This window comes from Glandiceps talaboti, chromosome 15, assembly GCF_964340395.1.
Source record: "Glandiceps talaboti chromosome 15, keGlaTala1.1, whole genome shotgun sequence".
Taxonomy (NCBI): Eukaryota; Metazoa; Hemichordata; class Enteropneusta; family Spengelidae; genus Glandiceps; species Glandiceps talaboti.
This window is the reverse complement of record NC_135563.1, coordinates 12,165,120-12,179,242: the sequence shown is the minus strand read 5'-3', so window position 1 is coordinate 12,179,242 and position 14,123 is coordinate 12,165,120. Positions and strand designations below refer to the sequence as shown.

General features: G+C 37.4%; 1 protein-coding gene across 1 annotated transcript; it reads left to right on the top strand.

Annotated features, from left to right (window-relative positions):
* The first annotated feature begins 9,038 nt into the window (after positions 1-9,038).
* Positions 9,039-12,748, top strand: LOC144446816 (uncharacterized). Its single transcript, XM_078136656.1, has 3 exons — positions 9,039-9,153; positions 9,468-9,563; positions 11,716-12,748. The coding sequence occupies exons 1-3, from the start codon at positions 9,109-9,111 to the stop codon at positions 12,598-12,600; spliced, it is 1,026 nt and encodes a 341-aa protein (XP_077992782.1). The 5' UTR covers positions 9,039-9,108; the 3' UTR covers positions 12,601-12,748.
* The last annotated feature ends 1,375 nt before the right edge of the window (positions 12,749-14,123 follow it).

Genomic DNA, 14,123 nt, shown 5'->3' with positions numbered 1-14,123 from the left:
ATTGTGCACAGAATTGATGCAAGGATACCCACTTCATTAGGTGGTTATTAACTTTATCCTTCACCCTAGTATTAAAAATGTATATATTATACATGTTACATAGTATTAAATTAAATCCTCTAAAGGGTGTTTTTTATATAATACCAGTACTTCAATGTATATTCCGATTCATTAATTAACGGATTAAAACTGTGATATTTGTGTTCTGGTGCACTTAAATCATGCGCATGCATTGTTCGGGTACTTCCTGACGAAATATAAAAAAATCGGAGTAGGCCTAAACCTAAGGATGAACAGAGTGCTTGATGATGGAATCGCCGTTTAAAACTCGAAATCTATCCAAAGTTATTTTTTTACTTAATTACATTCAGAAATACATTCCGTTTTTTTGGTTTTGGGATGTTCGTATCGCTTTTTAAACATTCGTTTTCTTATAAATCAAACAAAAATCAAGACTTGAATAATGTTTGGCTGTTAACGGGTACTTTTTATCGTCACATTCTTGCAACAATTGTTTGGCACTAGGCTCAAATAAAAAAGATTACTGGGAAGCGACCCGACATCTTGTCGTATGTACGTATCTTGTCATCGGGTGTGACCGTTCACAGTAAATCGATAACCGTGACACACAGAGGAAAGCACCTAATTTGAGCAGTACTAGTACTACTACCCCTGGTCGTATCCACATCTCATGCACAACGAAAACCATATGCATGATATACCCTGAATAAAGTCGCAAGACTCGACACAATCTTACTCAAATCAATGAAGTTTATTGTCTGGCTAGATAAAATATTTATTTGATGTTACTGAGTATTCACGTCAGAAACCTATTATCATTTCCTAATTTTATCGTCCTGAGCGACTACACTATCGTAACTTACTGGCTCACTGATACTAGAAACAGGCCACTAACAGAACAGGTCTATGGGCAAACATAACGTTGGCAGCATGAGTTATCGCTTCCGTCAATGCGAATATAATTAATATAATAGTCGTTGCATTCTCGAAAGTCTCAGTACAACTGGTCACCTGATTCCATTTTACAGAATTGAACAACCGGCCGGTCTGAAACAAGCCCCTTCCAAACATAATAAAGTAATAATATAAACCGAGTTAATATTCGGCAGTACTGGAGTTTCGATTGAGTCGATTTCAGTTGCATGTGCTGTAATTTATATGTTGAGTTTAACGGCCATAGCATGACAGCGATGATTTATTTATTTATTGGCTTGTTCATTTGTCATTTTTTGTTTATTTCGTTGATTGTAACAGGAGGGCCAGGAACCGTGTTACAATGAAACAAACAAAAAACACACAAATAAACAAGCAAACATGCTAAAAAAATTTTACACTCACAAATTGTTTATTTTGTGTGTGTGTGTGTGTGTGTGTGTGTGTGTAGTTTTTTTGGTATTTTTTGTTTGTTTCTATGTAGTTGTAACAATAAGTGATATTGAATAATAAAATCACATTTACATAGCATTTCAGCGGTTGTTTTTTCCGTTCATTTCATTATACATCATTATTTGTCCAGGGGATTATTTATTCATATGGTTATTTCGAACAACATGCATCCTATCTCGATGTATTTTGGCAACATTTCTAATGGCAATTCCTTCTATACAAGAAAAATGGCATTGTCTCTTCTTATTTAGAAACTTTATTAGCAGTACGAATACGCAAAACGAAGTCATGGACTCCCCTCCAGAACGTTTGTCGTGCGTCAGTTTAATCGTCATACGGTACAATGTAGGATGCCATACAGTAATAACTATTGTATTTGTTACGCTTATAACGCTAGTGAAGGTGTTACTTAAATAATATATGCAAGAGACTCTTTTATGAATATTCATGAACCATTTATTTATAAATCACATAGGCTGAGAACAAATCATTCAACGTCGTGGTTTTCACCAAGTACCATATGTACACACACATGATGGCCAGCTCAGCATATGCAGCAATCCTTCTCCATTTGCAAGAGTTGGAAAGACTCCACCGTTGGGTAACTGAACTTGCTGAAGAACAAATGCAAGCTGTGGTTCGTTATACTGACGAGCTGAATAATGCCACCGATGAGGAAGAAGCCGAAGATGCGTTGTTGGCACTACGGAGCGCGTGTGAGCGTGTCCACTATGTTCTCGGTCACATGCAACATGCTCAAGATTTGTCAATGTATGTGACTGAATTTCTCAGTCGGTACAACAGCTAATTAGACAGCTTACCAAATACAAAACGGCCCTTTTCAGGGCCACCACATTCTCCAAAAAGAGAACTACCAAACCAATCTAACGATTATCTTAATAACTTCTGCTATAGGTCATACAATGCAATGGAAAGTAAATATTCTCTAACACTGCAGGTGTAAATGAAAAGGATGTGTGCTAACGTGTCGATAGTGTAATTTAAGGCCAGTTTGTAACAACCCACTCGTAGCTATAGCTATAACTTTGGTGTCTTCTATATTAAATTTGAAGGTTGCATTAATTGCGTAAATTGTTCAATAATATTCATGGGATGTTTAGCAAAATCTATTCAGTTCTTGCCTTTACCCTAGGACTTTCGAACACGTGTCCCAAATGTCTTATGGTGGTCTGAGATTGATCGAAGCTGCCGAGATCCAGCAAAGGTTGCAACGGACATTTAAGGCGTTAGGGCACCCTAAATTACTATGAAAGAATGTAGTATCGCATTTGAGTATTTGATTTTTAATACACACAAAACTATATACATTTTGATAGCTATGAATCTTCTTTGTATTCATTTTTAAAAAAATTATGGAAAAAAAAGGTGACAATTGTCACTTTACATTTGAATAATTAGTGACGGTCATGCTTCATACAGTTTTGACTGCTAGATTTTACACTTGCACAAATAAATAAGCCCGACTTGACCAAGAAACCGTCCCTCATTTTCTGCGTCACGAGTCTGGTTGTCAAGCTACTATGAATATCAATCAAAATGGACCATTATTTATTTACATAAGGTATCTGAATTATTTTGGTTACAGAATGAGAAGGAGTTGAGAAAAAAATCCATGACACCATTTTTGACATTGTCATAAAAGGTCTGTGGACGTTTTCAGCTCAATTGGCATACTTTTAACGTGTGAAAAAAAGGTTGGACACGTCCGTCCAATTTCCTTCTAAAGGATAGGAAATACCAAAAAAATATCTATTTCACACCTGAAGATATGCGACGCCTGATTCACAATTGTTTGCGTGTCTACCACTTGTCAGCATCATGGTAGTGTTTTCCCTGTGGCAGGTTTCACTAGAACAAACTAGTTATATCAATGAAATCGTGGAAACGCCGTATTGTTCTGTTGGAGCTCTGACCACAGTTCTAAAAGCCTGAAGCACGGCCGTCTCGGGCTATGACTACCGGCATCACTTTGTGAATATGGCTGATGTATTTAGTGCATATCGCGGGTGTCAAGGTCCTCCAGAATTCCTTAATTCCTCCAATTAATTCTGCTTTGTTTTTCGGCTTAATGTGCTTCCGTAGATACCTCTTCATGGATCCCCACATGTTCTCGATTGGGTTGATATCCTATCAAAAAATAAAGTATGACATTGATGTAAACTTGGAAAACTGATGAATCATCTTTTTGTACACAATACATGTATTCTATTCAATTTGTATAGACTAGCTATTAGTAGTACCTGAATGACAACACGCAACATACTCTGAAATATTCATTTGACATTCAGTGTCATGTCCTGCCTAACAACCAATGGCAGGAATGAACAAGATGAGACACAACACACACACATACACAATATATATATTGAAAACAATCGAAGTGGTCACCAAGTCCCCCCATTTCAATCATTTATATCCGCATCGAGCACTTTACACACATTTGTTTTTTAAATTCAACAACTAGCTTCAGCCCACTCACAATAAAAGCGAGAAAGAGCCTATTTTAATAAGGCCGCTTCAATATGCACCTTTCTTGGTCACATTAGCGACTTTATTAGCGCTCCTTTGGTGAAAATACAATAGAAGTGATAAAACCAAGTCATGCCCTATTTGTCAAAATCAACACTTTGAGAACATTTCTGTCATGTTATACAATAAAAGTGATAAAACCACACGTATCGGCAAAATCTGGAATTTTTGTATCTATTGAAAGGCAACGACAGTCCTAACATGGCCTTTTCCCCAGAACCCTGATGAAGATATACTGACACAAAGTCGTTCACTGACTTGACAAGAAGAGAAGTGTGCATAGAAGCACTTCTAAATTAACAAAAACTACACTTACTGGTGATTCAGCTGGCGACTTCCAGTGGTTAACACCATTGTCTTCGAACCACGCCTTCGTTGACCTACTGGTGTGTTTAGGATCATTGTCCTGAAATAGTCGATGGCTATCAGGGTACTTGTCGTTAACGAATGGGATCAAATATTGCCTCAATATCTCTTGATAGCACTCGCTATTCATAATCCCATTGAAGATGGCAATGTGTGTTGCCCCTTTCTTCGATATACCAGCCCACACCAAAACCTGTTTGGAAATAAAAACGAAATGACTGTAAACTTACATATGATTGTTAAATCCAATCTGTGATTACTCTGGGTGGGAAGCGAGTGGGTAGTGTAATTATTTTCTTCAAAATGAACCCCAAATTCCATACAATATGCAACCTACACATTATAGGGCTCGTTTGAAAGTACGTTCCATCGTCCGTTCGAAACGCAGTCCCGAAAGTATTTTAGAACACAAACTGTGTAACTGTCCGCCCACAAGTACGTCAGTATGAACAACAGAGCAAAAAAGTATTGATTACCTTACCGCGTAATAAAAAGTATTGCGTGGTTCCCATTACATTTTATTTCTTTACATTTTTTGTCAGTACGGAGTCTCTAGTTCGGATCATAGATATGTTTTCTGCTGTTTTCCATATGGTATCTGTGTCATTGATTTATTCTCATCAAAAATACACCCATTACAGATTGGAAGAAGAATTGTATATACTTTTGTAAATTGACTATTACTTGCGAGAAACATTTCCCCCGAATAATAGATATAAACAAGTTTAGGATCGACATGAACAACTGGGTGGGTTAGGGTAACCGGAATGAAACAATTGTTATTCGTTAGGCCTAAACACGAAGAAAACGTAAAACACTTACCGAATATGGATGTTTCACTTTGGCCTGACGTTCACTGGGTTCGCCGACTCTTCTGTATCGGGTTCTCATGTGTTGCTCTATTTGAACTCTGCTCTCGTCTGTGAATATGACATCATCGAATGTCTCGTGGGTGGCCAACATACGTATACACCAGTCTCGTCGGATGGGTCGATTCGCCACACGAACCATTTGAGCATAACGTGTCTGTGTCCGTCTCCACCCTAGTTTGAATCTCACTCTTTTTATGGTTGCTACTGACAGTTGATTCTCCGGAAAGGCGAGGCAGAACCGAGCTGTGAGTTCTTCTGAGGTCAACTCTCGGTTTTGCTCCATCAACTCATCGATGTAGGCCAGGTGCCGGAGTACATACTTGGTGCCCACGCCAAGCGGACGCTCCAAATTGCGAACGTGTCCGCGTTCTCTATACCGTCTATAGACGGCGTTGACCGACTGCCTGCTGACGATTATTCGGTCGTCTTGCCGCAGTCGTTCGACAATGTCAGTAGTTCGTCGGCCTTGACTTTTTAAAGTCACAATTCTGAGTCTCACGTCCGTTCTTAATCTAGTTACCTTATGTGGTTCAACGTTACACATATTACTAAAATACTAAACCCAAACTATCGAAAAATGTAAACTATATAAAGACACCGAAAGTAACTATTTCTAAAAATGAACCACAGTAATAAAAAAAATGCTAAACTATCAAAAATGCTAACTTATATCAAATACTAAACTTAAACTATCAAAAATGCTAACTTATATCAAATACTAAACTTAAACTATCAAAAATGGTAACTTATATCAAATACTAAACTTAAATTATCAAAAATGCTAACTTATATCAAATGCTAAACTTAAACTATCAAAAATGGTAACTTATATCAAATACTAAACTTAAACTATCAAAAATGGTAACTTATATCAAATACTAAACTTAAACTATCAAAAATGCTAACTTATATCAAATGCTAAATTTAAACTATCAAAAATGCTAACTTATATCAAATACTAAACTTAAACTATCAAAAATGGTAACTTATATCAAATGCTAAACTTAAACTATCAAAAATGTTAACTTATACCAAACACTAAACTTAAACTATCAAAAATGCTAACTATATTTTAAAATGCTCAACTACAACTTTCGAAAAAAAAAGTCAATCTGAATGCAAGGTATAGTACTTAAGAGGAACTTGACGTGAGATGTAGTAATGTGACCGGAGATCTTGGAATGAACTGAAACCTGAATAATCTAGTCTTTTTTCAATCGTCATGATCAGGAAATGCGACACCTGAACGGATGTTAGAATGCGCTTACTCCTAAAAGAAAGCTCGTGGCTTATTGTATAGACAGAGTCTATGGTTAGGTCTTTATAAATATCTTACATTGGGTTGATTTGGTGTCCAGAAGTTACACTTCCAGAGCCAGTTATTTTTTCTCATTTGCATTTAGTTACACGGTATTTGACAAAGACAGTTTGGTGACTTGCAGCACACAGCCAATTTAACTGTCTGTGCTTGCAGTTGTCAAAGTATTTACACCTTTTTCAGTCTTTATCGCCACTCTTTTTCAACAAAACAATGGCATGTTGAAAGTATTTGAAAGTCCGTGATTGAATGAGACCAATGTCTAATGATGGAAGTAAAATGGGTTTCCATGGTCTAATGTATACCAGAATTTTTTTCAAAAAAATATAAAAAGAACTAAATCAATGTGAAAAGAGTAAAATACAGAAGTATAACATTACACTGACTGATTCTGTACCACGCATTCCTATACCGAAATACACATGAAAGGTCATTGCTTTTTATTTCGTTTAGACCTAGGAAAAGGGGAATTGACGCATGCGTCGTATAGGGCTATTTGGGTACACAGATGCTTCCAACTCAGTTGGTGCATCGAAAATGAACCTGGTATTAGTGGTTAACGTCAAATGCTTGACTTTACATTAGCGATTTCAAGTTTTTATTTCTGTTGCTGTAGCCTAACTTTGAACTTTCGCATCATTGGGTTTTGACAATGTCCTATTCCAATATTGCATTATATCATTATAATAAATTAGGTGAATTAAGGTCATACAAATTGTGGAAATCAGCCCCTGACCCTAACGATCACCTCATCACGATTATGAACCTCAGAGCTAGAGGCCGAGTCGAGTGGTACTAGTAGTACGTCGTGCTGCGCACTTCAGTGGACTTACGACATTGATCGTGTCTAAACGTTAAGCCCGTCCAGACTACTAAAGTTATAAAACCGAGATTTAGAAGGCACTAGTAGTTTAAATAAATGCGGTAAAATTATCTACTATGACTATGTAAGAGTCCGGGTACGAGTATTGCAACGCCGTCACAGTCAGTGAGTAATGGCATGGCTGTCCTGTAGACTGCAAGAAAATAGTCGACGATGTGCTGAGTTCATCAAGTACCATTATTTTAACATTCACTTTCAATTTGTATAACATTTGTCGATGTCATATAGTGTGTTGTGGAAGTTTAAATTCAAGAAAAATGTTCACTTTTTTATTATGTGTCGAGAATACGACTTTAAATCAGAACATGGCCCATTTGGAGAAGAGTATGCACACTCATTAAAAGATGAACCAATATGTCCCCATCCCATTGCGGCCTCATTAATGCAGCGACACCTTTATTGCGGGAAGCAAGCACATTCCTCTGTCTGCAGACAGTGTACTTGCGAGTCACAGGAAACAGCTGTTGAAGTGTGTAGTAGATGATATGAAGTTCAAAACCATTTAACTTGGCGCCGTCCCAGGTGTCTCAATTTTTTAGACAATAATCAGAGACACTATACAGAAAAAATGAGTCCTCCAGATTGCAGGAAAAATTGAGGGAACGAAGAGATATCAATTCCACAAGTGTGAAAGACGTTAATTTAGCCAAAAAATACAATAACGCAACTTTTGATGGTTATGACAAGACATTGAGAGATAAACCAGGTATAGAGAGGGAATGTTTTTTAGTTTAAGTAATCAAGTTTCATTTACAGTTGAAAAATTGACTGTATCTGACTTAAATAATTGTAAGTGAAAATCGACAAAAAACCTGGCAGTTTTGGGGTATCTCATCGCTAGAAATGCCATATTTAATTTGTACGATAAATGTCAAAAAAAAGATATACGATTCAGTCCCTAATAGATACTATTATTTGGAAAGATATTTGATTTGTTTCGACAGTCAGTGCTTCATAGATTTCTCTTTTACCTTTCGCACGACGTCGCCCTTTGATTCCCACACGACAAACACCACCCCCCAAAAAAAACAAAAACAAACATACACACTGTCAAACAAACAAAAAAACATAACAAAAAAAGCAAGTCACAATAGTTAACACTTATTTAAAGTGCCAAAAACTTTTTGTATTAGGGTATCATAAATGAAACGTTTGAGCTTTTTTAACTTCTGATTGGCCCGGACGCCATTGTATGTCATTATTCAAACTTGTAGACCAATCACTGACGTTTCCTGTATATTGACCAATGGGCAAGTTCGCTGGTTTCACTTATTGGTTTATTTTAGTATAAAGGACGAGAGCAAACGTATCTTTAAGTCATTATAAACTCTGCGTCTATGGTGTAAGCCACATGCAAGATGACAGCAAGAAGTATTACTCGTCTCCCGAAATATAGTCTAGTTTTGTTCGAAATCGACAAGAAGTCCTGCATAGTGCCAGTCTCGAAGATCACGGGCACGATTGAGACTGGCTACAATGTGAAGGTCAAGTGGTGCGAAGGGTCGAAAACTACGATGTTGGACGCCAAGATTCTTGATTTGGCTGGTAAGTTACAATTTTGTACATTGACTTTTAGCTCATCGGATTCGTAATTGTTGCAAATGCTTTGTGTCGTCCAAAATTAGTGCCAAGCCTAAATATTTTCTCTTGTTATCTTTGACTCAGACGATGTCTCAGGATTGAAAGAGAAACAGCGCATTGAAGAAAACAAGATGGATGGGGAAGCAGGACACAAAGAAATGAACTCACGCCAAAAGGTAAAGCATTCGTTAATAGTTTTCGTTAAAGGGGCATTTCGTTAGTTCTGCTCACAAAAACACTTCCCTAATACCGTCAATGAGCAGTTGCCGTTAGTAGACTTTGAATTGCACAGCTACAAGTGTCACATCTACAATGAATCGTCTTTGTCCAATTAAAGTCTGTTTTTGTGAAAGTGTTGTTATTTGACTGGGGCTTTCATAAAGTTTCTTCCATATATGTGTGTAAAACGTAGACAAGTGAGACATGCGGTTGGTTAAATCCACTAACAAATCTCCCAGTCGGACATTAACACGTAATGATTTGTTTTCAGGCTAACCAAAGTGTTGGGAAGAAAAGAAAGGTGAAAAGGACAGATGTGGAACCAAAAAAGCCGAAGGTGTCAAAGACCACAAAGGTAGCCAAAAAGGTAAGCACAACGTTGCTCTAAGCTGTTCATTTCTGTGTGGCAGAGAACACGTTATATACGTGTACTTCCATGTGTGTAGCAAAGGGTGCAAAATGTTTAATCATACCATGGATATCTTAGTGAGGTCTCATAATATATGCTATGCCTCAGACCACTATAGAAATTGTTCTTATAGTGGTCTGAGGCCATGCCAAGTAACCACAATGAATACGAGTGAAAGCGGTCCCAAGGCGCCTCCTTACGTAATCGGCCCATTGTAAAACGAGATGAATGGAATATATATGTACATCGCGTCGTTCAGTCATTAGACTGTAAACAGTCGTCTTGGTTTGTTTGTAATGATTTTACCTTTTAACCCTTTCGCGACTAGATACGAGTTTTAAATAATATGGGGACCCAATTTATATGAACATATTCATAATTACAATAATATTACTTTATCAGTACTGAAGGGGTTAATACTATTGTCACCTGTCAAGTCAGCTGACTATAGAAGGACTAAGTCTAGTCTAGTACTAGTATAAGACAAAAAAATCTGCGTCTGAATACAGACTATTCAGTCCTATTCACGTTCTTATGATATAGCCGTGGACTTATCGCACGTGGTGTTTCCGACACGTCTCCTCCTTAGGAGACACCTCAAGCGATAAGTCCACAGCTAGAGTGCCAACTGATAGGGTTGGGAGGAACGTCTCAATCAGTACATGTATCTGTAATATACATGTAGACTATGGTACGAGATCGTTTTCAGACCCTGTCTCAGGCGCTCAGTGTGACTCAATGTAGATCAGTTTTCGTCAACAAATATTGAAAAGAAATCACAACACCAAGTTATCTAAACCACGTCATTTTTACTTCCATGTCGAAACCGATAGCCTACTTACCTGCCACTGTGGCAAAACAATGTCAAAATCGAGCCTTCGTCACGATCGAGAGAAATCTCCGCAAAATTCGAAACCTGGGGGGTACTCCCATAGGAAGGTGTATGTATATGTGCCGCCAGGATGGGACACTTTTTTCCGGAAAAATCCCTAAACATGAGTCGACTTTTAAGCAGAAAAATACCTAAACATGGGTGAAAAAACTTCACATGCAATACACTGCATTATAATAAAGGTAAATAACATGAAGATATTCCACTAGAAATCCTTAACAATGGGTCTATTTTTTGCCTTAAACACGGGTCGATGTTTTTAACTTCGGCGGCATACCCCCATACGAAAATAATAGGAGTAACTCCCCCCCCCCCCCTGTATTCGACAGATATCGTTGGAGTTTCGCCCGGCTCTGACGTACCGTGAGCCAAGGAGTGATTACAAAATATTACTCCACACTTGACATGTGAAACCCAGTCCTTTCACTGGTGCCAGTTTCTCCTTGCAATCGGACCGCTTTCTCCTGATATGGTCATGAAAATGATATACACACACACGTCAGTTTTGCCATATAATGTCGCTGGGTGACATCACGTACATTTATATTGTTTAGTTCAAGGAACAATAATTTGAATGCAAAATGTAATATATATATATATATATATATATATATATATATATATATATATATATATATATATATATATATATATATATAGTTTTGGTAGTACTGGAACTCTTTCTTGGTTGTTCAAGGAACAATAATTTGAATGCAAAATGTAATATATATATATATATATATATATATATAGTTTTGGTAGTACTGGAACTCTTTCTTGGTTGTAACTCGGAGTTTCACGCGTAGTGCGATCATCAGACATTCTGATGAATGTCTGATGATCGCACTATGCGTGAAACTCCGAGTTACAACCAAGAAAGAGTTCCAGTACTACCAAAACTATATATATATATATATATATATATATATATATATATATATATATATATATATATATATATATATATATATATATATATATATATATATATATATATATATATATATATATATGCCTACATGCCTACGTACCGGTGTGCATGTATAAATGTGTGCATAAATATATGTGTATCTTTTTAGGACAGGTGTATATATATATATCTCAGAGTAATAAGTAAGCCAAGTTGTTTGCGAGTTTTAAATATAAATATCAAGTGACCGTTTGCCAGAAATTGTTACCATGACGTAATATGCATCTTGATATCTTTCATTTTTCCAGGCATTTACTCTTGAGGATGATGGGAAACCCTGCGACGAAGTTCAAATTATGCCAGAAGTGGATAGTACACCCACAGTTTCCAATCGGAAAAACCAAGTTGTTTTGACAAGTGACGAACTCTCGTATGTCAACAAACTAGTCGACAAATACGCGGCGGAGAACAACATTGGCACATCAAGTTCTGTAGGCACACAGACAGAACAACATACACACACATGTAATGCAGAAACACAGACTGACAGTAATACGGTAATTTCTTTAAACCATGACGACGACAGAAGACGATTGGCGGTAATAGAAGACAAACTTGACATAGTGTTGTCGAAATTAGAAAGTATCCAGGGACCATCAGCAACATCCTCACCGTTGTCCGATTTTATCCCATCACCACCACCAATGCACCCGCAGTATCCACCATCAATGCACCCGCACTATCCACCATCAATGCGCCCGCAGTATCCACCACCACCACCGCATTATCCACCACCACAATCGCGATATCCACCACCACCACAATCGCAATATCCACCACCAGCACCACTACAGTTTAACAGCGACCACAACATGTCAAATGATATCCATCTTGACGAAGACTACGTCGTACCAAAGGAGCTGGCAGAGAGAGAGTTGGCTTTGGCTACCAGCTTTACCAACTACGCCAAGAGGCTAGTTTTCGCGGTATTTGCGCCCGACGAAAGACGTAACCGGACAGTATCCGGAAATTCGACCAGGGGATTGGCCAAATACCCTCTTTGCCCAATAAAAATGAGTGCGGTCAGAGAGGCACTCTTCACATACCACCCACAGTATGTTCCGGCCGATAAGAGAGAAACAGAGTGGAAGAGATGTGTTGTTGAAATAGACAAAGCGTTAAGAAAGTACTAGTAATTAGAAAAAAAATATTCGCTTTTGAGTGGTGTCTTTAAATGTCCGGATCTAAGTTTGTTTGTTTTGACGAAGTTTTTAGAAATAATATTGAATGACTTGACTTGTACATAATTTTTTCCCTTTAACTTTGCTTTGATTTTAAATGTGTTGGTTTTTTTATTACTAATGATTGTGTTATGTCTCATAGTAATAAATATGTTTTGTTACTGTAAACTACTGGTAGTCGTGTGGATGTTTATTAATGATATTCAAAATCCTATCATAATGACTGTATGGAATCGGAGTATCATGTTTGTGTTGTGAACTAGGATCTTCACATCGACCATGTCTAATGACGAATCAAATGTTCCATTTTCAATAATCAATGAAATTTCCCTTAATCATGTCAGGGAATATTAACTGAAATGAGTCCTCTCGGTCTTTGTCTTGAATCAGACCTTATGGTAGTGAAGGGGCCTGAAGTGATAATTTGTTTCCTTTTTAAAAAAAAATCTCATAGCCATGCACTTCTTTCGTGCGCTCAAGAAAAATCGTGCTCAGGCCACGACCCCCCCCCCCCCCATTACATATGGTTGTGCAGGTAATTGCTGGCTCGCAGGCGTTAGCAACAAAGTTGATCTCTATTCAGTCTGAATACCCCAATGTCTTAGGTCTCCATTGCCGTACATGTATGTAGTTCATTGACATCTGGCAAGTTATCGAGGGCCTGTGTCCCCGATATAAACTACATCTTTCGTATAGCCCCAACCCCGGCTACACATATTGGTACATGACATGTGTTATTTCAAAGAAGCCCCGCCACTACTGTAACACTAACAGTATGGTAAATTATAGGAAATCAACTGTAGCAACCACACATGACGAGATGTTTTGTTACAATTAATATAGGTAGGATTTGTGGGGAAAATATCTGAAATTGGGCTATAAACTGAAAAGTATCACATATTACATTGTTAAAACAAATTAAGTTACGTCAAAACTTGGCAATCACTATATTATTATTGACGATCAAAGTAATGACGTGTTGTATTTACATGTAGTGCAGGTGAATTACCGTCAATACCGATATTTTTAAAATATCGTAAATTCAACTAATAATGTCATTATTTTGTATAATACAAATCATAGACAATATAGTCTCTCTCTAATGTCTATGGGCACACCAAAAGGAAATAGTGTTCATCTACTACGTCTCCAGATCTACATATTTTACATACACTGAGTTGTGAGACAATGCCTTGGTGACGCCCCCCCCCCAAACTTTGGCGGTAGTCCCATGAGAGTTATGTGAATACATTAAAAGTGTAGCTTGTCAATCATTGAGCTGAAGTCTCTTATTTTTATACAGTCTCTATTGTTATTCGTATGCCGTTACACAACTATAAACTTGTTGCAAAGGAGAACGACAACTTTAGCGGTAGTCGCAAAATGCCCATGAGAGTTATTTGTACAACTTACATGAATAAATTAAAAGTGTAGCTTGTCAACCATTCAGCTGAAGTCTCTTATTAATATTATTA

Bases quoted from the DNA above. Each gene is read 5' to 3' on its own strand.
- LOC144446816 (XM_078136656.1), top strand. From the start codon at position 9,109: ATGGATGGGGAAGCAGGACACAAAGAAATGAACTCACGCCAAAAG. The intron at 9,154-9,467 runs GTAAAGCATTCG...ATTTGTTTTCAG, and splicing joins AAATGAACTCACGCCAAAAG to GCTAACCAAAGTGTTGGGAA. The intron at 9,564-11,715 runs GTAAGCACAACG...TCATTTTTCCAG, and splicing joins CCACAAAGGTAGCCAAAAAG to GCATTTACTCTTGAGGATGA.